The following is a 25449-nucleotide window of genomic DNA, read 5'->3' as shown; positions in this document are numbered from 1 at the left end:
GAAAATCTTTCTAATGGGATCTAAATGAGACAAGCAGCAGAAGGTAGTTTCCTGGAAGGGAATTAGATCCGACTGTTGGGATTTAACACACTCTGTTTTGCCAGAAGTGCTGTAAGATTATTAAAACATCACAACCTCATTTAGTTGCTTTGTAATCTGCTCTAATACGTCTCCCTTAACCTTCATGCTGATAAGGCAGTTGTGTAACAGACATTGAAGGCCAGATCTTGTGTTGCTTCAGTGCATGGGAGCCCATCCCAGTAAGCCCAGGTGGGAATGCTGGCTGCAGCATTTTCACTCTTCGGATTATGTGGAAAGCTTGCCTTTGGGCTGCAGGCAGCATCCCTGAGCACACACAGATGTGCCCTAAAGGTTACTGTGTGCTGCGGCATCTTGTCGCTGAAACACTCCTGCTTTTAGGGAGCCCCATGACAATTCTCTTGACAGGGTACTGGTCAACCCTTGCTTTTTCTGTACCTAAATTTTGGTTGCACGTGAAAGTGTGTGTGGCTGCTGTTAAGGTGGTGTTTGCTGTTTTCATTAAATGTTTCCACTTAAGTTAAACAGGTTTTTCCTCCAACAGGAGCGATCATTGATCCAACTTCAATCAAAAGAGGCATTTAGGCGACAGGGGAGAGGCCTTGCCTAGCTTTTTAGAGGGATGAAACATTGCATCATCCATGCTGCTCGCATGCACCTGTAGATAGGGAATGCTTTTTGGGTGCTAGCTAAACTGAATGGGGCAGGGAAATACAGCTGGGGAATGCTTAGCTTAAAAAGCCAACAAAAGTTTGGCTGTACCTAGTGCTCCGAGGAACCCTGTGATGGCTGCCTGGCTACTCGTCCCTGGTGATGTTTACAAGCAGTGGCTGTCGTGCTGAGGGGCTTGGGGGAGAGGCTCTGTCTGGATTTCTGTGGCAGGAAAGTGGTGTACTTTATGTGCGATCAGACTTTGTGGAGTTCAATCCCTAAGGTTACCTTTTAGGACAGTTTTCAAAGTTATCTATGTGATTGAAAGTAGGTGCCTTTTCTGCCATGTTTGGGGGTGTGTGTGTGTGTTTGGTTTTGGGTTGGTTTTTGTGTTGGTTTTTTTTTTTTTTTTAAATTTCATTTCCAATGAAATCAAAGCCAAAAGTATTTTCTTCGTTTTAATGGGGGGAGAAATGCTTCACCTGTTTAGATGCTTCAAAATTCTGCATAGTGTCTACTTGCACCATTAGTTGTCTCACAGCTTCATCCTCCTTCTCCCCCCACCGCAAGCCCAAACTCTGCTTAGGCGTGGTGTAGGGCTCGTTTGTGAAAGGATTTAGATCTCAGTTCCCACCAAAAAGACCCCCAGCAGTTCAAAGTGGCGAAATTCCCCAGGTCATCTGTGAAAACTGCAGTCCTTGCTGGTACGTACCAAGTATTTCAGGCCCCTTCTCAGTTTTGCTCCTTTGCTTCATCAGTAAGTGTCAAGTAACTATCTTTAGACAAAACCAAAGCACGATTTATTTTGCATTTGCTTCTTTATTCTACAACACAAGCAACATAAATAGTTTATAATTTTTGATTTAAAATATTTCCATTTCAGAACTCAGTCAGAATAAAATATACACAAAATACAATTTGCAAGCCAGCTTACAGTGACTGCCTGACCACTGGACACCCAAGGACCAAACAAAGCTAGCAGCACGACAGGACGCGGGGAGGTGTTTGTCTAAAGAAGAGCAGAAGGGTAGAGGGAGGAAAGATGGATGAGACTGGGGAATTGCAGCTAGCTATGAACTCAGTAGAAGGTAAACCCAATGTAAGCACTTGCTTGACAAGGTGATTTACAGTCTCTCTTGCAGAAAGTATTAGTGGCTCCTCCTGAATATACAGCTAGAGAGATGAAGTCCTGGGAATCATGTTTTGTGGTAAAACACTTCCTATGGCAGCCATCATCATGGAAATAACATTTGATTTTTTCATTTTCAAACAGGAAAGGATTAGATCTTTGGCAAAATGGAGTGTCCACTCCCTTTGGCTTGCTTTCAGTTTTCAGTTCTGGTTGAAGGGCCCATGGAAGTATGTTTGCAGTCTCTCAAATAATGACAAAAAAGGGGTGGGGGAGAGAAAGTGAGGGGAACGGGAAGAAGGTGCTCGCTGCTGTCATTGCATACTTTTCAATCTCCCATCTGCTCCAGCAAACAGCGTGCGGTACAGGGCTCTGTCACCACGGTGCTCTGCCCTTCCTGGCTGTTCTCCCTTTGGCATCGAATCCTGCTTTCCTCTGCAGAGCAGGGGGCTCAGGAGCCACAGCCTGCTTGCGGAGGTGATATTTGTCCCCTGCTTGAACCTGTGTACCCGTGCCTCTCTGCTAGCTCAGCTCTCTCGTTTCGGCTTGCTTCTTGTGGAAGCATGGCACTTCGCTGCAGCCCAGATGAACCAAATGCATGGGTAGGAAATAGGGCCCTGGTGCTCCATGGTATTTAGATGAAATTTATGGAAGTATGTAACTACCTTTTGAAAAGTGGGGTGTTGGGGTAAAAGGATTGAAATAGATCCTGTTGCCATGTTTCTTAACAAAAAATGCCCTCCATAAACTCAGTTCTCCAATTCAGGGTGGCAGCGGAGACTATGCAAACCTCAACTTGCGAATTTGCCAAAAATAAAGAGGATTTGAGGGATCTGGTCCCACAGGCGAGTGCGTTATTGCATTAATCCAGTATCATACAGTGTAGCTCCACCAATATCCACAGAATTGGGGCATTTCTTCTTCCCTCTGCTTTTAGTTCTTAGCTTGGAGACCTCTGAGCACTAAGTAAGCATGCATACTTATGCCACATGCTTTTATATTTTTTTATTTTTAAATAGCCAGCCCCCCATGTTTGGCCAAAGCTGTTTGTTTAGTATGATACGATAACAGTTAGTGTCACATATAAAGTATATGTTCTGAGGAGGATTAGTGGAAACAACAGAAAGAGGAGCTACGACTCCTTCCTTGCAGCTGTACAACTTCCGGGAGTCCCAGATGCGTTGCTGGTGAGGACTGCTAAGGGACCCTTATGTTGTATCCCTAGAGAAGCTCTACTCAAAAAGGGAGATTCAGTGAAGAGAGATCTCTAGCTGCCGGATGCTGTTATCTACATTGCATAAAATCCAACACTTGTGCTTCTGTGCTGTGGTAACTTGGTCCTTTTATACTAAAAAAGAAGAGAAACTTTTTTTTTTTTAATTGATGGTATTGCATCATTTCTTCAAACAATTGTGGAATGATCAGAAATGGAAAAAAAAAACTAACTGTATTTCTTGTCATATGCCATGATTAGCACTATACATAGATCTTCCCAGAAATGACTATAACCAGAGTAATGAGTAAATAGCTTGCTTAAACATAAACTTATCACACCCCCACAAAAGCAAGGGAAGAAAGGACTTAACTTTTTTTTTGTGAATTAAAAAATATTAATCTCTGAGGAATGGCATTTCTAGAATGGATTGCTAAAGGTGAAAATAGCCAAATCACATGCTCAATTTCTGAATAAGCTTCTACACAGAAGAGCTAGGTAGAAATAATTGGCTTGCTATGGTCAGCCTCCTACAAGTTAAAACTGGATCTGTGCAAAAGTTCTAGTTTTGGGGCTCTGGGATGTGTGGGAATATGTGCTGGTTCTTGTAGATTTTCCAAGAGGGAGGTGTATAGTGGACAGCAGCAGAGAGGGTGACATCAGGAACTGTACAGGACTTTCCCTTTTCTGAGAACTTGTGAACCTGTATGTAGGGATTGAAGGATTCAAGGACTGAGTCCTGAGTATTACAGATATCCAGCTATGTAACTCACATTGATTTCAACAGCTTAGGCGCTTTGAGTGTGGGCCTAAGCTGTGGAGAGCGCTACAAAGCGCAGGCAGCACATGGAGCTGGACCTCTCTACTTGCTAACTCGTTTGCCACTCGGTTTCATACGGGTGCTGCGCCGAGTGCTGCAGTGGAGATACCAACACTGAGATGCCACTATATCAAGTGCAGATGGAGATTACATATGGTAACACAAGGTATGTAGAGGTGGGGGTTATATCTTTGGCAGGTGAGGATTTGCCAGTGAATTTTACAGTAAGGTTTACGTTTTAAACACAACCTGAAGCTCAAATTGAAAGGCAAAGTACCTTACAAGTCACAGGTGTAAACTCTGCTTGGACTTGACATGAGCCAGCTATAGTCCAGAGGACATGAATTTTTTATCTGTGACGAGGCAAAAGCTGCGTTGCCTGTGCTTGGAGTTTTACAAGGAAAGTTTTGCCCACGTCTGTGTAAATCTTTCCCTAATAATTCTTTTTAGATGCTAAATTAAGTCAGCTATTCTCAAGTGAGTGTTTATCCCTAGGAGAGTATTAAATCTGTATCTTAACATCTTAAAGACATGAAAGCATGTTAACCAAATGATAGTGGTGGTAATTCTATGGCTGCTGAATGCTCAGAAAAGACTACTGTGGGGAAGTTACCATAACAACTGCATTAACCATTGCTGATGTGACACAAATATTCAGAGAGCATGATAAACATACTACTAATGTGGATATTGCTCTGCAAATATGCCGAATGCTCAGAGTATGACAGTGACTGGAGCTACAGGAATCTATACATAAACACATCAATTGTCTCATTTATCTGCATATATTCACCCTACAGAATAAAGTGCAATGGCCTGAAACCGTATCAATTGGGGTAAGACCTGCTTCTGTTATACAAATAGCACTTCCCTCATGATTATGCTGCTTTTTTTCAGCTTTAAATATTTGCGTGATGATGAGCTCTTCCATGTGAGTAAAGGTAGCTGATGCTGGCCAACAGCAACTTTCTCTGTTAGTGGCTGCCTGCCTCTGATCGCTGTGGTGGCCCTGAGGAGCGTGGTGTGAACTAGGCAAAGGCAGGAGAGGTGCAGCTCTGGTACCTGAGAAGGATGCCAAACCGCCGCACCTGGGCTTTTTTGTTTGTTTGTTTGTTTTCTTAAGCAGTTCAGTTAAATAAAAATTATTGGCCAGTCATTTTTAAAAATAACTGGCCAGTTCAATAAAAATCAAACCCAACTCCTATGGAAATGTATGTGACAAAAAAAGTAAGTGCAAGAACAGAGAAGAATGTGGTCATTAACCAGAGCAAAGAGAAAGAGCAAGCTCAGGCTATAATACACAGACTCTGTTTTTTCAGGGCTTAAATGTTCTGATTCAACAGTAAAGCTAGTAATATGCTGCTGTTAGCTCATGCATTGCGTTATGGGGCTATAAGTAAGGATTTGAACAGGTTATGTGAGAAAGACTTACACGTGTGGATACAAGGGCTACTTTGTGCTACTGACTGAAGTGCTTCCCCACTCACAAGTGGAAAGCAGAAAAGCTGCTGTAGCATGGTACAGCTGGACATGATTGGGGTGTTCAGAGTTGGGGAGTCCCCTTCTGAAGCTTAGGACAGGCTAGTGCCAGTACCCTTCTCCTGGGACTCCTCCTTTGGGCTAAAAGCTTGCTTTGTGAGGCTTGAAGGTAGCACGCTGGCAGCCTTAAGCCCAAAGCATGCATGAAACAGAGTGCACAGGACTATGAAATGGTGACTTCACATGTTTAGTGTCGCACTTCTTTGGGGCTTGCTGATGTCTATGGCTAAACTAGCAAAAAATAGCTGAGAATCTGATGAACCAACTCATTTTTTTATTTATTTATATTTTGGAGGTGCATTAGAAAGCTGCTGCATCTCAGATTAATGGTTCCTGAAGTGGCCATGGCCTGCTCTCCTCACCTGCTCACCATTTTGCATATAAGGAAAAGGAAGAGCAGCACATGCTAAACTTTCCTTATGTAAAGCCTGCTGCTTCAAAAATTCCTTCACCTCCACCCCAATCCTTTTCTGGAATTACTTAAAGTTACTCGTGACCTCTTATGGAGGGGTGTTAATGCGCAGAGGCACTGAGGATGACAATGGGCACTTAGTGCAAAATTTGGAGGGCAAAGTTTAAAACAGGGCAACAGCAATATAGCAAATTTACTCCTACTCATTTCCAGTATGGTATTTGTAGTGTAAGAAGTTGAAATGAAATGGTATTTTGGGTCAAGATGGTGGCTGTGTTCATGGGCTTGAGGGGGGTGGTGGCATGGTCACTCCTAGAGCTTTTCTTTCTGTTTTACAGAAGGATTTTTCTATTGCAACCACAACACCTAACCACAGTGTTTCCGAGATACTAGGCCCTCTTCTGGAGCCCTGAGTGATTCTGTTGGACTGCTGTCAATTTTACTTCTCCAACATAATTTAGGGATTTGCTTTAGTTTTAGATTAGTACAGCAAGGATCTGCATCCATTCAATGCATGTATAATGAAAAACAGCAGAGTTGGGTGTTCTGCATACAGTTTATTATTCTGATTTCTGTTGTTGCCTAATTAATGTACTGCTTTAAAAGCAGTTGTGTATAAATGCCCAATAAAAATTTTAACAAAAAATATAACCACCCTTTTACTCTACCTAAAGGTGTGTAAGAAAGACATGGCAACAGAAATCAAACCATGCCACTACTCTCCCATATACCAAGAGCTAATCTCACCTGTCCCCAACGAAGCATTAAAACTGTTGGGGGAAAATTGACAATTGATAAAATTGTTAAATTACTAATTTATAAAATCAAATGTATGTGGTATGAAAGAGTTGTTCTTAAGGAATTGTTATGTCCCTGAAACAACTTAGCAGAGGGAAGTTTTGAAAGAAAGGGAAACAGCGTGACCAACACTACAGAAAGTTAGGGGACAAATATTCCCTGCACAAGTCTAGTAGGTGACAAATGGGAAGTGGGAAATGGAGGGAAAAGGCAGGAGGATAGTGGCAGACTCTTTGTAAACACATCAGCTTGGGTGATGGCTGTTCAGTGGAGCCTCCTGGCTCCCTCTGTTTTCCTAGGTTTAAGATGCTAAAAGCTGTGCAAAATCCAGGCCTGATATAAAGAGATGCCATTTTGAGGATGCTTTGGAGCAGGGACTGAAGCTGTATATTTAGTTGGTGTGCACATTTTAAAAGCCTTGGGAGAACATCGTTAAGGGGTCACGCAAGATTAAAATCAACTTATTTTCAACAAATTATTTCAACTTCCCATTAACAAATTATGTAGTATGGGAGTACGAGATGGAATGTCCCAGGGGCTGACATAACTTGTGCAGCAAGGTAACTCTTTGCTGTGTCTAGCGTGAACAGCATCACATATGTATTTGACAATACAGTAGTCAATCCTTCCCCTTCTCTCACCCCTTAATAATATCAGCAAATTGTAGTAGTCACTATAGGATTGCTGCACAGAGGGGGATGTAACCACCATGAGGATCTGTCCCCTTCTATCTACAGCAGCAGACAAGAAATGAGAGAGAAGCAGGAAAGATACCTTCCTTTCAGACTATTTTCCATCTTGATTCAGCTCAATGTGGAGTGATAGGCTAAATTTAACATAGGTGATAAGGGTGTTCCTGGCTACAGCAGCTCTATATAAGCGAACATATAAGTTTCCAGTAGAAGCATAAGCTAACTTAGCTACAGTGTTGCTTAAACTGGAACACTTTCTTTACTCTGTTTAGTTGAATGCTGGATATTGGCACATGCTGGTATTTGCTCTGTGGTGTGTCTTCCCCCCAGCTTCACTGGAAACAACAAAACAAATTTCCCTGTTGCCCTTAGGAGGAATTAGACACGTGGAAAAATGATTGGCTATAGGGATAGCTGAAGAGGTAGCCAGGGTGTTGTAGAGAGGGCAGTTTGACAGTGCCATTTCTCTTCAAGCAATACTCCACAAGAGCAATGAAAGGATGAATAGTCTGTGCTTGGTTCACCAGTTTTAGACCTGGGATACTTTAATAGTCACTTATTAGCTACCCCAAATGTGACCCGACTTCAAAGGCTCTTCTCAGAGCAAAATAAATTTCCACTTTCTCTAGTGAGTGAGGCATATAGTTACTACAATAACTTTATTTGGCTTTCCTCTCTCATGCTAATTTCAGAAGGGAAAAAAGTTACCCTAAACAAGTGACACCTTTTTACTTGTCCTATAGCCCCACCTTTTTCCTGACTTTTATTTATCTATTTTTTTAAAGTGTACATAGGCTTACTGGTCTGGTTTGACATCCAGATGACAGTTGCGTTCACAGCTAATTGCAAGTGTGGAAGTTCAGCTGCAGTTTCATGTGGCTCCCACTGTTGCAAATTTGAATTAAAATGAAGGCTACTGAAATGTATCACCCCTTTAGGTACTAGCCTGATTTACTGGCAGTTTCTGGGTTCTGGGGCCATTCCAGACCCCCCTGGACACACTCATACTTTGCCCCCTTTGCTAGTGTGAGTGAGGGACACACAGTCTCACGTGGACAGAGGATATACATCAACAAGCTCACTGTTTCTTAATTTATCACCAACAAATGATCAATTAATGAACCCCAAATACTTCTTGACTGTATACCTTGGATGTCTTCTCCCCTTTGCAACAGAGCACAGCTAGGTTTAAATGATGATGTCGTAAACTCGGCCGACTCTTCCCAGCCATTCCCGTACTGCCTGGCGGACACGGATATCTGTCACGTGGCAAGTCAGCTGGCTGATGCAGGGGAACACTGCTGGCTGCAGGGCTGTGAAAGTTTGGTCTGGCAGGGCCTGAATCTGGTTGAGAACTGTCAGCACCATGTTGGTCCATGCCTACAAACAAATTGAATAAAAAAAAAAAGACTCTTTAGAAGACCTTTCTAAAGAGAAAAGCCCATCAGTTGAGTTAGAAAATAAGATATCTGGTGATTGCGGCCTCATAAAGAGGACTGAGTAATGCCATCATATTCATTTAATGTTCACTCTGTCTTCCTAATTCACATTCAGTACTGTAAGTCCTTGTTTGACTCTGTATTGCGGGCATGATGCTCACCCTTCATCACCTTTTACTTCATGAAGTGAAGTGAACAAAGACTTTCAAGTTTGATGCTTTCACTGATTTGGACATGCAAGCAGCAAGTTTCTGTTTAGCAACAGAGCTCACTATTTCTGCTGTGGAATTAACAAAAAAAACCTGAAGTACAAAAGCATTGTGACAAGCAGCATCCCATTTTCAACAGCCCTTAAGTGGGCTAGAGCCCTTAGAAGTAAGCAATGAGTTCACTGTAGGTTGTTAGTTCTTAGGACTAAGTGCAGCTTTGGCCTCAGTCACAGAAGCACTCTTGAAAGCGGTACTAGTATATGCCTGATAACACTGCCACTGATTTTCTTTTGATAAGACCGAATCAGGTTTTTATCAGTGCCAGGTGCTGCAACAGTCAGTCCTCATCGTGATGTAACATGATGTACATGTTCTTTATGTAACAAAGACATTTAATGAAGTGATTATAATCATTATAATAAAAGCAATAGAAAAAAATACTTCTCTTTTTAATTATTGCTATTATTATTAGCATTCTACAAGTATGTCCTACCTGTATCTGGGCCTCGGCATCCCTAACAGATATATTCAAGGAACTGACTGTGGATCCTGAGCGTGGTCTCTTCTCTTGTCTCAGGATCTCTGGACCAGCACTGAATGAATGCCTCATTTGACCTTGATCTATAAGATGTTGTGGCCGCTGGAGTATGGGCGAGTCTGGCCCTCTTGAACCCAGGAGCTCCCCTTTCTTTTCCACTTTGACCTCTTTGGTGAAGGATGTCGTGGCCTGTTGCTGCTTTCTTTTCTTGTATTCTGTCATGAGCTTGGAGATAGTTTTGTCAGTGGCTATGGTGTAGATCTTGTTGCCAGCACTCTCCCACCATTCTTTTTTCCTGGTTTGCTCTTTTTTCTCTGGTTTAGGACTTAGGGGTGGGGGTAGCAGCAACATTTCTCCACTCCCTCCTCGGGGTGTCAGACTGTCTCCCAGTTGGTCCCTGATTTGACTCCGGTCATCTTCCGATGGTGTGTCCTTCCCAGATTGCCCTCCGGTTGATGGGGTGGAGGTTTCTGAGTGAAAGGATGGTAAAATGAAGAAAGGGTCACTTTTGAACACTGGAGGCTCCTCGACATTATTCTCCAGGTCCAGATGCATCTGAATATAGTTGTTGCACAGTTCCATACAGAGCTTATGAAGTCGCTTGATTAGCCACCCCCAGTCCGCATTGCTGACAGGCTGTACACTCAGAGATGGTATTCGAGCCCTCCACTGTCTCTTCTCCTTCCCTCGTGGGGGACTGACCTGGGCAGTTTCTTCAAAAATGTCTTCATCTTCTGAAGAACACTGCTGTGATGAGTCTGTGCTTCTCTCATCATCTTCAAAGAGGATCTTCTTCACTTGCTCTGCAGTGATGTTCTCCTGGTTTGTCAGGATCGCACAAACCAAAGCATGGAAGTAGATGTTGAAGCTCATTGCTGACTGGCGATACAAGTTGGCAGCTCCACTAATACCAGACACTTTTTTCAGCAAACACTTCAACCCAGGTCTGGTGTCAAACTCTCTGGCTGTTCTATAGGAGTCCAGCAGTAAGTCAAAGATGACAGCGAGGTTTTGCATGGAGATGTACCTGAGAAAACCAGCCAACTTGTTTTCTGGTACTTGTATTGTCATTTTCTCCTCCAAGTTAGAAGGACCTTTCACAAATTCTTCCAGTAAGATGTCATATAAATTCTGGAGCAGTACTTGGTGGGACAGCAAGCTCACCACTATCGTCCTGAAAGGAATACTTGGGAAACCAAGCATGGGAAGGAAAAAAATAAAATAAAATTAAAATGGTGCATTGTGCTTTTACTAGGAGTACAGGAATACTTCGTATTTTAGAACCTAACATGAAAGATGCAAATGAAAGGCCAAATTTTCAGAGCCTTGTAACAAAAAAGTGGAGAAAGATAAAGTCATCTAGAATGGTCTTTCAGCTACTCTTTCAAATACTTTCCTAGAAGGGAAGACACTTACATTGATTAAGAAAAATAACCGTCCACAGCAAGCACACTAATGGCACGTGTGCAGAGCTGGTATTAAAACAAAGCTCTATTATAACTTTTGTCTTTTTCTCCAGAGATGTCTAATACTGAGGGATTAAATATTCTGTGTTTCAATTTCATGGCAGCTGCAAGTACTCTCAATGTTTCAGCCTGCTATAACTGAGGAATTTGTTAACACGCAAGTTATGCAGCACTTCTGCCATCGGTCCTGGACTATATTTTCTATTTTTGTTGCTGAACTTTGGCTAAGTTTAAATATCCTTAAAATTCCTCCACCAGCATTTCAGCCAACCTTAACTTTGCCATGACAAATTGAGGCCAAAACTAGTTTACCACTCAGTTTCCATTTCCACTAATGCCAGGAGTACTTCTTAAAATAAAATACAAAGAGCCAACCAACCAACCAGTGAAAAAACATCTACAGAAACATCAGCAATGCAATGGAGCATGCAAAGAAGCTTAAGTCTTGCTGAAGGCACTTTTCACTGTTTGCTCTTAAGACTTCAACTTGAACACTGAGAGCCTAGCATGGAAATACCTATTCCTAACCCTGTTTCTCACATGTCGTACTGGGTGATTCTTAGCTGTGCTCCTGTTAGAGAGATGCTGTGAGTGGTTCTGGATCTCACTGATTTTTGATTTGCACAGGGAACCCAGGAATGGCAAGTTCCCCCAACCAAAGTTTTCAGGTCATTCACTAGTAAATAACATTGAGAGGCTTACAGGTAAGGGAGGCTAGGAAGAAGGGGTGGGACAGGGTTGTTGTTTGGCATCTCATGGATTTAAAACTATAAACTGTAAAACCTATCTTAAGGCATTTAAAAGTCTTTGCGTAAGATTACAGCGGCAATGTTTTAAATGGAGCTGATGCTCTGGTACACGTAGTAATACTTGTTTTGATTTAGGGAACTATGATGGGTCACATATTAATTAACACTGCCATCTAGTGAGGAAGGGATTTTCCGGTTTGCTTGCAATACTGAAGTTTTAGGTCTAAGTCAAAGTGAATCTTCATGTAACATGAGATGTTCAGTTGTAGACCTTCAATTTTTTTGTTGCAAAAATTATCCTACTTTCATTAAACAACTTTCAAAAGTGTTTTCAAAATACCAAAACAAAAAGTCTATTTTTTTTTGAGAAATAATTTCAAAACTCAGTTTTAGGAATGCAACACTTAAAAAAAAATCCAGAAAACCCACATATTTTAACTCTGAAAATTTTGCCTTACGTTAATTGACTTATAAAAGCACACAAATGGTCCTGATTTTAAAAAAAAAAGAAAAAAAAAGTCCTGAGACTTTTGAGGAACTACCATATGCTTGGCCATGTAGAAGCTATAGGTTAGACAAAACTGTGCTTCTAGGGTTAATTTACTTATGTCAGTTCACTTACCATGACACAGCTGCCAGTGCCGATACATCAGTAAAATTTAATAGTCTTACTATCTGACAGAACTAAAATCTTGATGATTAATACATACATTGGAGCTCTTTATGGGGAAGTAGTTTTCCGCTGTAAAAATCATTAGAGGCTCTGACTCAGAAAAGCTCTTAAGAGCATGTATAAAGTTAAATGAGCGCTTGCATTGATTTCAAGAGACTAATCCTGTTTCAAAAGCAGGATCAGATGGAGATCTGCTTTTCCTTGTAATAGCCAAAAAGCCAGTTTCCAAGGACAGCTGAAAGTACTGCTCAATTCCAAACGAAATTAGTACAGAGCTATAGGTGAAAACACACAATGCCAAAGCTGGTTAAGGATAGTATTTTCTTATTCTGCCCAAAGTTTCGAATTGAAATATATTATTACTTTTTAGGAAGAAGAAAAGCTCCCTTACCCCAGCTTCCTGTGAAACGATGCAGCATTAAGGAAACAAAAGCAAAAAGGGAGAAGACAAACCCCCCTAAGGTTAAAGTAAAACTTTTGAAAGGCCACAGTTACTAACATGCAAGATCAGCATATTACTGCACTGCTGTAGCAAATAATATGAAAAACAGTGGCACAGTCAAATTTTGAGCCCTGTTTTGGTGAAAAATAAGCATTGCTGGGGTAACATTTGCCTATCGGCATATACGCTTTTTGCAGTTGTTTAGACAAAGCACAGTGTGAGAGCATTCGGAGTTTGTATTAATTGCAAGCTTTACTTATTTATTTGTTTAAAGACAAGCAAGACCCACACTACCTTTTCGAACACAGCCTGTTAGATTGCATGGCCTTATACGCCATGAGAGGGGAGTAGTCCAGTCTTTTGCTTTGCATTCATTATAACAAGAAGAATGATCTGCAAACCTTTGGATAAAGCAGGTATTTTCCCATCACGAAGGAAGGGTGTAGACTGTGATCTCAACCTTCCTTTGTCTCTGTGCAGGGCCCTGTTCTCTGAAGGCGAGGCAACAGAGCACCTGCTCTTGGGGGAAAACTTCTGTACAGCTGCGTAAGCATAGAACCATCTTGCATGGTCTTTCTTCCTGTCCATTCAAAGAAGGACCATTACATTCTGGCTCCTTGTTGCAAGCAATAGTTCAGTTTTGAATGAGAATGCCTAAAGTGGTACAGAAGCAGGTTTGCTATCTGGTAAAAGACAATTTCATGCCATGTATTACATACCTTGCAATACAAACACAAACCCTGAATGCAGAATTCTAATGCTTAGCCCTATTGATGTTACAGCAGTTGTTTAAACAACCGAATGCAAGCAAAAAGAGATATTCTTCGACAGGATCAGACTGTCATGCAAATGCATGAGTTTCTGAGGTGGTAACATATAGAAGGACTTCCACAAAAATAAAGTGCCAAGCAAAACCAACGTTCCCTAGATCAATATGTTGACAGTTTCGCAGCTTTGGATGTGGTCTCTTCACTTCATACTGCTCCAGTTCATCCATTAACTTTTTCTACCTTCTTAATCCAGTAATACTGAATTTAAAAGAGCATTAGTGAAGGAGGCATTTCATTTGCTAGGTATCATTACAAACATAACTACTTCCAAAGCTTTCTTCAAACTGATAGTTTTAACTCTACTTAAAGAAAATAATCTCAATATTGGAAAGATTTTCCCAGTATTTCCTATGAGAATTCTTTTCTTAATTTAATCTGCATTTCCTCTACTTGAAGGCTTTGTGTGGCCTTATGTATCCTTCAGGTATTTGTAACCTACCAATTTTTACTATCTATTAGAAGCGTTTTCCTTATTTAGCTTTCTGAGGGCCACATTAGAGACCCTGACACAGGCTTGTCTATAACTGTAACAGCTCTTGCATGTGCCTGCTCACCAGTATATGATCATGGGAACATTCGGAGAGCAGAGAGTAGTAAACTACTGTCTCCTGTGTCACAAAACCTAATTTTTATTTGATTGGTGTATTTCACTTTTTTTGATGACACCTATGGAGAGGCATGGTTTGCCAGGCTCTGTTCACATCTCTGCTGGCCTGACGATATTTTTATCTTGCTTTTAATGACACAGTATTTTCCTGAGAAGATATTTTACCTTCTCTGGGTATGCCCATTTGGTTTCTTATCTGGCGGCAGGTCAATGATGAGCACACACGACTGGGCATGTTCAAACCCTTCCTTGTTGCTAGGGGTCTTTGGGGAGCACTGGGTCTCCAGCATGAAGACCTAGAAAACAGCAAGTTACATAAAACAATCAGTTTAGCGCTTGCACTAGGTTCTTGGGAGGCCTGAGAACAGGATTTCCTGCATTGTGAAAGATCTGTTATGACGACTTATTTTACAGTGATGGAGAGAATGCAAGATATCCCCCCAGGCAGACCTTCCCTGGAGCATGCTGCTTTGATAAAACTGCCTCAGGGCCATGGGCTACCTCTAGACACCCAGCAGAGTACAGGGCAAAGGACAGACATCTTTTTCTTTGAACTTGTATAGGGCATAATACCAAACACCAAAACAAGCTTTCTGCTGTCTGTATGCTATTAGAAAATATCATGTATAGTGGAGACAAGGACCTGTTTGCATAGTTAGCCTGTTGTACCTAGAAAGGTTGGTTGTTAGAAGGATTATTTTCAGCCATGAAGATAAAACAGACACCTAACTTGCAATTCTTTGGATGGGAAATGGGGAAACAACTCTCAGTTGCTGTAGCTTTGTTCTGTAGCTTAGTAGTTGTGTCAAATCCTCACTGAGAAGGACTCAGGGACTGCCACTGATAGTGTCTACAAGAAAAGTATAAATGCCACATTCCCTGCTTTCTTGAGTTCTGCGTCTTTAAAACTTAATTTAAAACATTTTTTCTGTTCAAACAAAGCCTGCCATTGCCACATTATTTGTGATCAAATCCTGGTCTGTGTGTCTCAGATTTTCAAGCAGCATCAGGGTATGATTAATCAAGTCAGAAACTGACACCAAACATCTGTTGGCTCTTTTAATCCAGCTGCTTTCCCATGCTGAAACTGTCATACAGTATTTACGGTTTTATGGTACCCTGCAGGTCATTAAGTTCAGTCTGCTGTATTTCAAGGAACTTGTTTCATATAACCTCTTTCATAAACTGAACAACCTCCATTGTAGTCAAAAGGACCCTGAGAAGGTTGTCTCCAAGCTTGCTCTGCTGATTAGAAGTTAGTGGTGAGTTTTAAACCATTTGTTAAATGTCAGCATTATCCTCCAGTTCTCAGTAACTCTTTTTCTTCTCTGCAATCTCTATCCAGGTATTTATAGAGAAAAAAATCTGTATTCCTCTTCAAACTCTGCTTTGGTAGGTTGAACAAATCTTGTTTTCTAGTTTCATATCACAGTCGCTGTTCTAGTGCATTTTTTGCGCTTTGAAAGAATCATTCTTTAACAGAGTAATTAAAATGTATATGACATTCTAGATGAGAATTCATAGTGCCACTACTATTTCCTTTTCTCTATCAGAAACATTTCCACTGATGTATGCTAGGGTTGTCTTTTTTAAAGATACGTTACACAATAGGCTCATCGTCAGTCCTCCTCAGGTACCTATGCATCTTCCCCCACCCTAGGTATTCCTAATTCCTACTTACAGGGGGACAGTTTTAAGTTTTTTTTTTTCTAGCTTGTATTACTTTTTCTCAATACTGCTGTTAGACAAATACATGTTAGTCTGGTGATGAGGAAGTCTTTGCCCGGAGGGTTTGTGAGGAAGGCAGTGGTAAAGATGTACTTTCATAAAGAAAAGCCCCAAGTTTAAAAGTTCTCTGACTTCCCCGGAAACATCAGTCAGTACCTGTTGTGCCATGGCTCTGATTCTCCAGTATTCAGCTTCAGCACTTGGCGAGAGGCAGGGGGCTGCCACCTTCACTTCACAGGCATCTCCACTAAAGCTTTCAGAACCACTGTGGAAATAGCCCAACAGGTTCTATAGAGAGACACAATATCAGACTTTCACTGTGCGTTAAATGAAGTCAGTGACTGTAGCGTTGTCCGGCCTGTTCATGTGTCATACAACATTCAGAGTGATCTGTCCCACGTCACCTGCTATTTAGAATTTGATGTATTTGATGCAAAGGCATTACAACTTCTTATGTAGTCTGGCCTGAGATGAGTATTTTTTTGTTACAAGAAAGATAGTGAGTTGAGAAATAATCTATACGGAGCGTGCAGCTAAAGGATCAAGTAAGCAACGTTGTCTTCTGTCTAGTTTTAGCCAAACAGAGGAAGAAACAGATCAAAAGGTAAGTTTTCACCTACTAAACTCTTCTGATTTCATACTGTCAGGGCAATTTAAAATAAGTCTGGACTATTAGTGACTAGTGTTGTCTGCACATGTTTACAAAAACCGATTTCAATCTCCATTGTTGATCCAACACCTTTCATTGTGAGAGAACTGACAAAATAACAAAAGCTACCACATAATCCTTATGCTTCTTTTCTTGGCTCTGTACCCAAAAACTTTTCTGAAAACGAAAAAGCAACCTGTCAAAAGTTAGTGAGTTTATAACTAGCGTGATTACATTTTGACTGTCAGCAAAAAGGCAGTTTACCTTTACTGGCTCCAGAGTGGCAGAGAATGCATCCTGCAAGGCACAACACGCAAGCCTCCACATCTCTTCAGTAAAAACAGGCCCTGCTGTCACTAACACATACCTGCACGGACACAGGAAAACGTTACCATGTTCAAGAAGGAACTAGACAATTCTTACTTGCAATGGGAGAAGGTTGAAAACAGAACAAAAGACCTACTCAGTAGCTAGCTAATGATATCCAATCTCCTCCTGTAGTTTTGACTTCCCCCCCCCCCCCTTTGCTTTTCCTCTTTAAGTAGTCATCTTGCCAGGACAAGAACCACGCGTTGTGTAAGTATATAACGCAGTACTTATTTTGATCATGACTGTAATAACCTGAAGACTGTGAAAGGTATTAATTACCTCTAAAGACCTGTGAATTCCAACAGAAAGACCCTTGATTATTTTCCTAAGGATTAATTATTGACTAACTGCGTAAGTAACATACAAGTGCTTTTATGGGAATGATACACATAGCAATGCCTAAAATCACAGGCTCTGAAGCAGACAGAAAACAGCAAGAAAAGGTTAGTAAGTCTAAAATTCATTATTCAAATAACAATAGATAGATATATTGTAGACTTCTTTTGAGATGTTAGCCAACTTAATCAGTCCACAAGTTCTTCAAAGATACAAAGATATCTTTTTTTAAAATATGCTAACAGAGTGAATAGACTGTGTTACCTGATACAAGAGCAGCCAACTCTGGAAATAATTTCTGTTGGTTCTGCTACACAGGCTACCAGCAACTTGAAAAGATCTTTCAGCATAGCATTGATCATATTTTCATAACCAATATCTATAAGGAAAAGACACAGACTAGTTTTAACATCATTGCCTTTTCATTATAATTAGAGATAAACAGTCTTGCTACACTTACTGCTATTCAGAGACTTTGCGAAATGGAATCTTTTTATGCAGCTATCACTAGACTTGAATTTTGAAACGTGCATCACATCAAACTGAAATAAGAACAGTCCTTTTGATGTTAACAATACAAAATGTCTGGACTTAAGTGGTACTGGAGAAATTCTGTTAGATCTTGTTACTGAATATTCTAGTTCTTTATGATCAAAGTCTTAGTATCTTCTTTTGGAAAGTATAATATAGACTGTGATGATTTAATTTTGAAGATAGCCCTGCTCTGAGTGGAGGCTAGACTAAATAACTTCCCTAGGTCCCTTACAAATTATTTTTTTTCATAATTCTAAACCCTATAAAGAAAGAAGAAAACCCCAAACAAACAGAAATTTTCAACCCTCTTCCTCTTACTTTATGCTTGAGTAACCAAAAAGCAATGAAACCATCTCCCCAAGTAGCTATTCAGTAACATGCCACCGATGACTGTCAGTAGATGTGCAGTGCAATGACATACCTGAGTGTATGAAATTTTGAATGTGCTCCACTACGAGTTCACAGGAAAGACCAATGGCATGCTTGAAATTAGCAGATGCCACATCCCAGTAAGAATGGTCACCATGGCTGCGATGGAGCCAAAGAGACATCGTGGGAAGAAGAAGATGTACAACTGCATAAATGCCAAATCCTGGGCCTTGAAATAAACACAAGGATGGCTGTATATTTTTGCTTACAAAGCCTACATGCACAGTAAATTTGCTAAGTTGTTCCAAGCTTGAGGCCAGGGGCAGTGCTAAAGAAAGCAGGTTCTGAAACTTTTTTTGTGGGATGAGAGGGGTAAGCAGGTTTGGATCTAGTTTTGAGGTAGTATATGAACATTTACCCAACTGTTTACCTGCTGTCTTTCCCAGCAGGTCTACAGGACTATATAATTTTCTTTTTTCCATTTCCTGGACACCAGGCAAATGTTTTCTGTGGCTAGGACACCGATAGAGTACTGCACCTCTTTATTTGTGCAATAAATATAAGAGAATGTTCAACATGCTCTTACAAGATGCCTTTTGTCAACATAGAACAATGCACTAACTGGAACAACAGATCACGCTCTGAGAAAATCCCTTTCTACTTGAGAATGTCTCTGTGCATGAGTAACACACATTACAGAAGTGGTTTAGGATTCTAAGAGGTTCGGGTCAGGGCTCTACTAGCTGACATTTTATCAAACCCTTTCATTACCAGGTGTCTTGGCAATGTCCCTCAGCAATTCAAAGAGCAGATCCAAAGTAGGAGGCTGGTGCTGGCGGGGACAGTTGGATATAGCAGTTGTTAATTCTTCCAGCAGAATAATCCAGACATTGATAAGGCCTACAAGTAAGGAAACAAAGATTAAAAGCCGTGAGCGAGATACTGCATTGACCACAGATGGAACTTGCCCTCAGAGAGTGATGGAGGCTAAGAAGTTAATTAACTTAAAGATCATGGGTTCTTGCATGTTCACTGTTGCTGTGTAATGGTTGTGGGCAGTATCTATTTTTGAAATGATGGTCTCCTTTTCCTTCCCTTTTTATTAAGTTTGTGTTTTGTCCCATCCTTCCTCCTCCATGTACATCTTGTTCTGGTCTTCTTTCTTAGTTTACTGTTCCCACTAGTCCAGTCTCTTTAACCTTGGGGTTTTAAAAATTTTTTTTAATGGGATATCTCACTACCATTGCAAATGCTGCCCAGAATGCTTTGTACCCATTTAGGTTACGCTTTTAGGTAAGGATCCTAAGGTGACTAGCCATAATTTAACTGTCTCTATTTGGTACCCAGAACTGAACAGTAATGATGCCTCATGAAGTATCATCAGGCTGCCTCACATGTCATCTTTAGACATTAAGAGGTCACAGATAGAAGAGTATTAAATGTGGATATAGCAGAGCTGGACAACTACCAGAACAGCAGTTAGGATACAGGTAGTACTGTGAGTTCATATCTACATTAGCAAACGTATCCCTAAAGGATTATGGGATACAACTAGTTTTCAATACAATTTTGAAGATGGTTAGGAATTGCTTTAATTTTTCACAGATCACTTAAGTACTTGCTAGTTCCCCATGATACTATGAATGACTAGAAGGATCTTGCATACTACACTCACAATGCTCCTGCAAGGTATAGTGTTATTCTTGGGTTAAGTCTCCTTAAAAGGCTATGGGTTTATTGGGCTAAAATGGGTTTTACTTTGGTTCACTAATAAGCCCTTCTCTGCCACTGGTAGCCGTGCTGATGTGGTCTGTGTCTGCATGATGCTTGCTGGCTAATTATGTTCCAAAAGCAATAAAAAAAGGCTGCAAGGGAACTTTGTTTAAGATACACAGAGTTTGCTGACTGCAAGAGTCTTCCTGAGAATCAACAAAAACACACTGAAATCATTACTTAGTAACTGGGTTGATCATTTATTTATTCACACCACTTCCACAGGGTAGTATGTACGATGACATTGTTTGGAGTCATATGGACTTTAATGATGTTTCTAAATAAGGAAACAGCACAAATCACTTAGCACAAATCTGGAAGAACTGAGTATCTTTTAGAAACACTCTCTTGAAGAGTTTGGCATGGAATCAAATACACTATGAAAATACACTGCACCACCGTATGGCAAAGTAGGCTAAAACATTTTGCCCCATCTTGGTACTGACTTTCAGCACTGGAGTGCCAGGTGAAGTACTGTCTTCTGTCTTCGTAAAGTCAGTTTGCCTAGCAATGTTCTAATACTGTTACCAGCTAAATAAAAATTGGGTGAAAGTTTCAGTGCTTAGCTCTGAACCAGAGAACCAGATCAGAAGGTTTCTTTGCTGCAGGGTGGCATTTCTATTCACAGCAAGCAAGACTATTCTCTGATAGGCAAAGCCACTTCAGAACAGTAGGCAAGTGGTGCTCACCTGAGGTGGGGAGACCCTAGGTCAAGTCCCAAGCCTGGGTCAAAGCAGAGACTTCCAGTGACTTGGGTGTCCCACATCCCAGTGAACACCCTAAAATTTCCAGAGAGAAAAAACCCCAAACATAGAAAGTAAAAGTTTTTTTTTAAAAAAAAACCAAACAAACTAGGACTTGTGGTTTGCTTTTTTCAGAGAGCAGCTTTTGTCTCCTTTATCCAGGGCAGCAGTGGAACAGGACAATCCATGTGGTGGAAGAGCCTAGATAAAAGTAGGTACCAAGATTTATTCTGGTGAGGTATGCGAATGAAATGCATTGGAGTCAGCCTGCTTTCTGCCTGGTTGGAGCTGGCTCTTCACAGAGGCAGCCAGGCTGGAACAGCTCAGTCGTTCAGATATTCAAAAGTGACTGTACTGTTTCGAAGGGCAGTCCAGAAGCAGTAAGGCTGCATTCCTCTACCACTTGGCTCCACACAGATCTAGTTCATCAAACACCTGATTAATCCACAACCCATATAAGCCACAAAAGTAATCAGGAGACAAATGCTGCTTGTTTTTCTGGCAGTCATAGTGCTTTTTATGGACTTTAGAAATACACCATTGAGTTCAACAGACCACAGGACATAAGACCACAGGAAACATATTTAAACAAGTATTCTTTATCTTTCTAAACTCTAACTCTACACTGATATTTTTTCTGTTAAAGGCAGGCCTGCCAATACCAACCTTAAAAGGTTTTCACTCCTTTCCTTCAGCTGTGGTCTAGAAAGTATTTTTGTGTTAGCTCTCAGAAATATATACTGGTTGTATTATGAATATCAGGATAATTAAAATATTATTAAAATATTACTATCTTGTCCCAAGAGAGGGGTTGTATTTTTCTCATATGTGAGCTGTATCTTTTAACATGAAGAAGGTGATGTGATCTGAACCAAGTTCTGTGTGCGCACATGTGTATGTGTAGACAACAGGGAGACAATGAACTATGAAGTTTTTCTCCTTTTTCTCCCCCTTTTTGCAGCTGGCAAAATTTACAATGACATGTGGAAGAAGAAATTGATTAATTCCGCATTTACTGCTTTCAGTGCACTTACCGGTGTCGTCATCAAAGTCAGAAAGGATGCACTCAATACCATCCTCACTGCTAGCTGACTGTTCCTGCACTCTTCGGGGCAAGTTAACCAGCCGGCCACTGAGGAAGATGGGTTTCAAGGGCATTTTATAGATTTTGGCTAACAACTGGGGAGGGGAGGGGAGAGAGAGAAAAAAAGAGAAGAAAAGAGAAATATATATGGGAAAGTTTGTAAAAGCTGTCACATGCAACACAGGTATGTAAAATAAAATAAAAGCTATGAAAGCAGCATAATGTCAGCATCTGTTCTGTTCATCCAGCAACCGTGTAAATGAAAAACACAACTAGAGGCCAGAAGTCGTCTGTTCATTGACAAGTAAGGGGTCAGGGGAAGAAAGAGAGGGAGAAAAGCTATTTAAATAACACATTTTTGGGAAGGGAGCGTGCTCCCTCCTCATTTCTGAAAGACCAACGTTACTACTTACTCATTGCACCTATGACCTAAGAAGCTCCATTAGCTGTACACAGAATAATTTGGAGCTCCAAAGGACTAAGTAAATACTGATAAAAGGACCTGTACAGGTTCACTTCAGAGCTTCATTGCCTGTGTTGTCCATTACACAACAAATACAAACTTTGCAGAATTGTGCTATAGCTGGGATGCTACCAGTATTTTACCAGGCCTTTCTAAAGTATTTGCAATATACAGACAAGATTTCTTTTTAGTCATTCCTGTTCTTCTTCTAGTGGCAAGTTAAAAGGTATAACAAGATAAAAATGGCTGCTTCTTTTAAAGAGGAGAAAATATTTCTGCCTCACTGTGGACTGGGGTTTGTAAGGATGAGAAAGAGTGATGTGATGCACATAGTGTATAGATAGAACATACATTAGATATACACATAGATATTCACTAAATTTTTTTAGGTGAACAAGACAGCAAGAACAGTTTGATATGTCTGCTGTTTATTATTCTGAGCTGCCTTATTCTTTCCTTCTCCTCTCAGTCTGTGTACTGAATCCATCCATTATCTCTGAATTTAGGGATTGAGTCCTTTCAGCTATGGTAATATCCTTTGTTATGCATTTGTATTGTACCTTGAAAAAACATGGCCTGGGTCCAACAAAAAGACCTGCAGGTACTACAGAAATACAAACAACGTTATAAAATCAGACAAAAAACTTCCTAATAACCCTGGATAATAATCTGTGCTGTGTGCAAGGAGATTACAGGAAATGTGCCAGCATTCTAATTGTTAGAGATTTGCCCTGAGCTTCAGATATGTTTTCACGGTACAGATAAGCTGCTGCTGCGTTTTAGAGGGTGTAACATGTTGCTCTTCTTAAGACCTGAGAATTCTCAGGGATTTTTTTTTTTCACTCTGTCATTCCCAACACTTTTGCAGTAACTGTTTAAATAAGAATGAACGTAGCTTTGAATACGTTACTACTAGGTTTTGAACATTCACATTTTCCCACATGCTCCTTGGGTCCTTATCTCCTCAGTTTTCCCATCGTTAGCTGGCCTAGAAGGTATGAGATGCCTTCAGATCGCCACTCTCCATCTGGCAGTGCAGGTTATTACCATCAGGCCTACCACAGATTCTGTTGCGTTCGTGCAAACCACCTAACCATTGATGCAAAGCCTGGAGGTTAGAACTGTTTCCTAGGCCAGGTTAGTACCTGTGTGAGATTGTTCATCATACCTGAGAACATCTCCTGAGGTAATCCAGTGCGGGAAGGCACAAGTCTGTAGATGCAGATCCTGATCCTGGCACACAGTCACCCATCTCCTTACAATCTACTTCCCCTGGGGATAGGAAAGGCAGCATTGGGAAGGACAGAAGAAGAAAAACAAACATAGCATTAGTTTTCCTTTCTCGTTCAGTTGTGCCCTAATGTCTGAATAGAATCCAGAAAACATCCTTTGTTTGATCTTATTAGATGACAACCAGATGATTCTCATACAAACAATACAGTAATATTGGTCACAGTTTATACATGGACTTTTATAGGAATAAATGCTTTAATAAATACATGCCTATTTAATAACTCTTTAGTAGAGCCTTTGGAAGTTCTTATAATCATACCTTATAGTCATCTGTCATATTGACTCCACTCCATTTTTTTCCATGGGTGTATGAATTACTTGCTCATATTCAACCTTTGCTCAATTAATATACTAATTTTTTTCTATTCATTTGCAACCAGTGCCCTGGAAAACTCTTCTACCACAAGTTCTTCCTTTTAGTTTATTTACTCCTTAAATATACCATTTTATATTTTGTGCTACAGTATTTCCTTCTGCTGTCTAACTCAGGTGTCAAAGTCTCACAGTTTCAACTGTATGATATCCTCAGGCTCTAGTGTCTCAATATCACAGGTATTACTAACTCTGTGGCATCAGCAGACTCCTACTTTTAGGTCAGCTTGACTAAGTGTATTAAATAAGCAGATCAGTTCCACGGCATCCTGTTGCAGAGCTCCTCCCTGGATAACTCCAGCATTTTCCCTGTCTGCATAGTCCCTCCCCTCTCAGCCAATGTTCTGCCCACCCTAGAATACTTGGCTCATAACCATTTTTCCAGGTTAGCCAAGTCCTTCCCATTCAGTGCCAAATCTGAAGCTTTACTAAATGCCTATACACATTAATGTTTTATTGCCTTAAAAGCTATTCCTCTCATAAAAACCACAAGATAAATATTAAATCCTTTCATTAAAGCCTACTTTATTCTCCTTTCATTACATTTATTTGCTTTTTCTATGCTCTTAACTATTCCCTCCAAATGTATTTTAAAGTTGTCTACTATTGAGATCAGCCACGTCAGCCAGTGAAGTTTGAATCCTTTAGTTTTATGTTAAAATGCACATAAACGGTAGTATATTTGCTACTGCTTAGTACTGAAGTATCCCATAGTCCTACTCCCTTTAATACAAAAAAAGATCTTGCTTTTTGACATGTAACCACGAAGGGGACAAACTTATCTCATGGAAGTAAGAAACCTAAAGAAATATAAGACAGGCTTTTAAGTTCTCCAGAAGGAACATGAGTTCCCTCTACTGGTACTGGACATGCAAGTTTGTTTCTCTTTTGTAGTAATAATTACAATTCCGGTCTGTCATCACAAGCTGAATTCTGCCCCCATTGAAATCGATGGTGAAATAGCTTAATAAGACGAGAGTAACACTAAAGACTAGATCTGCTGCAGTTAGGTGCTTCATTTAAATCAAAGGGAGTTGCTTACAGACCTAGATACCTCTGTGAATTAATATACACATGGAAAAAAAAAGCCCCATTTTACCACTCATTAGAATTTTTGCAATTTACATAAGGAAAGAAAAAAATCATTGCCACAGTTCAATGAGAAGTGTCAAATGCTAATGATCAAGGCAAGCCAGGGAACACGAACATGGGGGCAGAATGACCCAACACCATTTGCCTTTGTTCTGAAGTTTGGTGAAGCACCACAATTACTCTGCAGGGTCACCTTGACTTGACACGCCTGGTCTCCGCTGCCCTTAGTAACACAACAAAAAAACTAATCATGGGGACAGACTGTTGTTAGTTGCAATGCTCATGATCTCATTGAAGGTTCAGCAGGTTTTCAGCACTGCATATGCCAAACTACTGCTGCTGAGGTGGGCAAGGGTAGAAAGGAGCCATGTGGCTTTGACCGCTGAATGTAAAACATA

General features: G+C 40.6%; 1 protein-coding gene across 5 annotated transcripts in view; it reads right to left on the bottom strand.

Annotated features, from left to right (window-relative positions):
* Positions 1-1074: 1074 nt before the first annotated feature.
* ARFGEF3 (ARFGEF family member 3) overlaps positions 1075-25449 on the bottom strand; it is a 100520-nt gene continuing 76145 nt past the window's right edge. For all 5 annotated transcript variants that reach the window (XM_075145937.1, XM_075145938.1, XM_075145939.1 and 2 more), the window contains 10 exons: positions 23463-23566; positions 21782-21926; positions 19003-19131; positions 18284-18460; positions 17593-17707; positions 16888-16990; positions 16131-16262; positions 14412-14542; positions 9435-10665; positions 1075-8673 (listed from right to left, as the gene is read on the bottom strand). In XM_075145937.1, the coding sequence (XP_075002038.1) occupies positions 8482-8673; positions 9435-10665; positions 14412-14542; positions 16131-16262; positions 16888-16990; positions 17593-17707; positions 18284-18460; positions 19003-19131; positions 21782-21926; positions 23463-23566 (2459 nt within the window). In that variant the 3' untranslated portion in view covers positions 1075-8481. The remainder of the gene's footprint in view (positions 8674-9434; positions 10666-14411; positions 14543-16130; positions 16263-16887; positions 16991-17592; positions 17708-18283; positions 18461-19002; positions 19132-21781; positions 21927-23462; positions 23567-25449) is intronic.

Source organism: Calonectris borealis, chromosome 3, assembly GCF_964195595.1.
Source record: "Calonectris borealis chromosome 3, bCalBor7.hap1.2, whole genome shotgun sequence".
Lineage (NCBI taxonomy): Eukaryota > Metazoa > Chordata > Aves > Procellariiformes > Procellariidae > Calonectris > Calonectris borealis.
The sequence above is the reverse complement of the archived record's forward strand: the minus strand, read 5'-3'. Positions and strand labels throughout refer to the sequence as shown.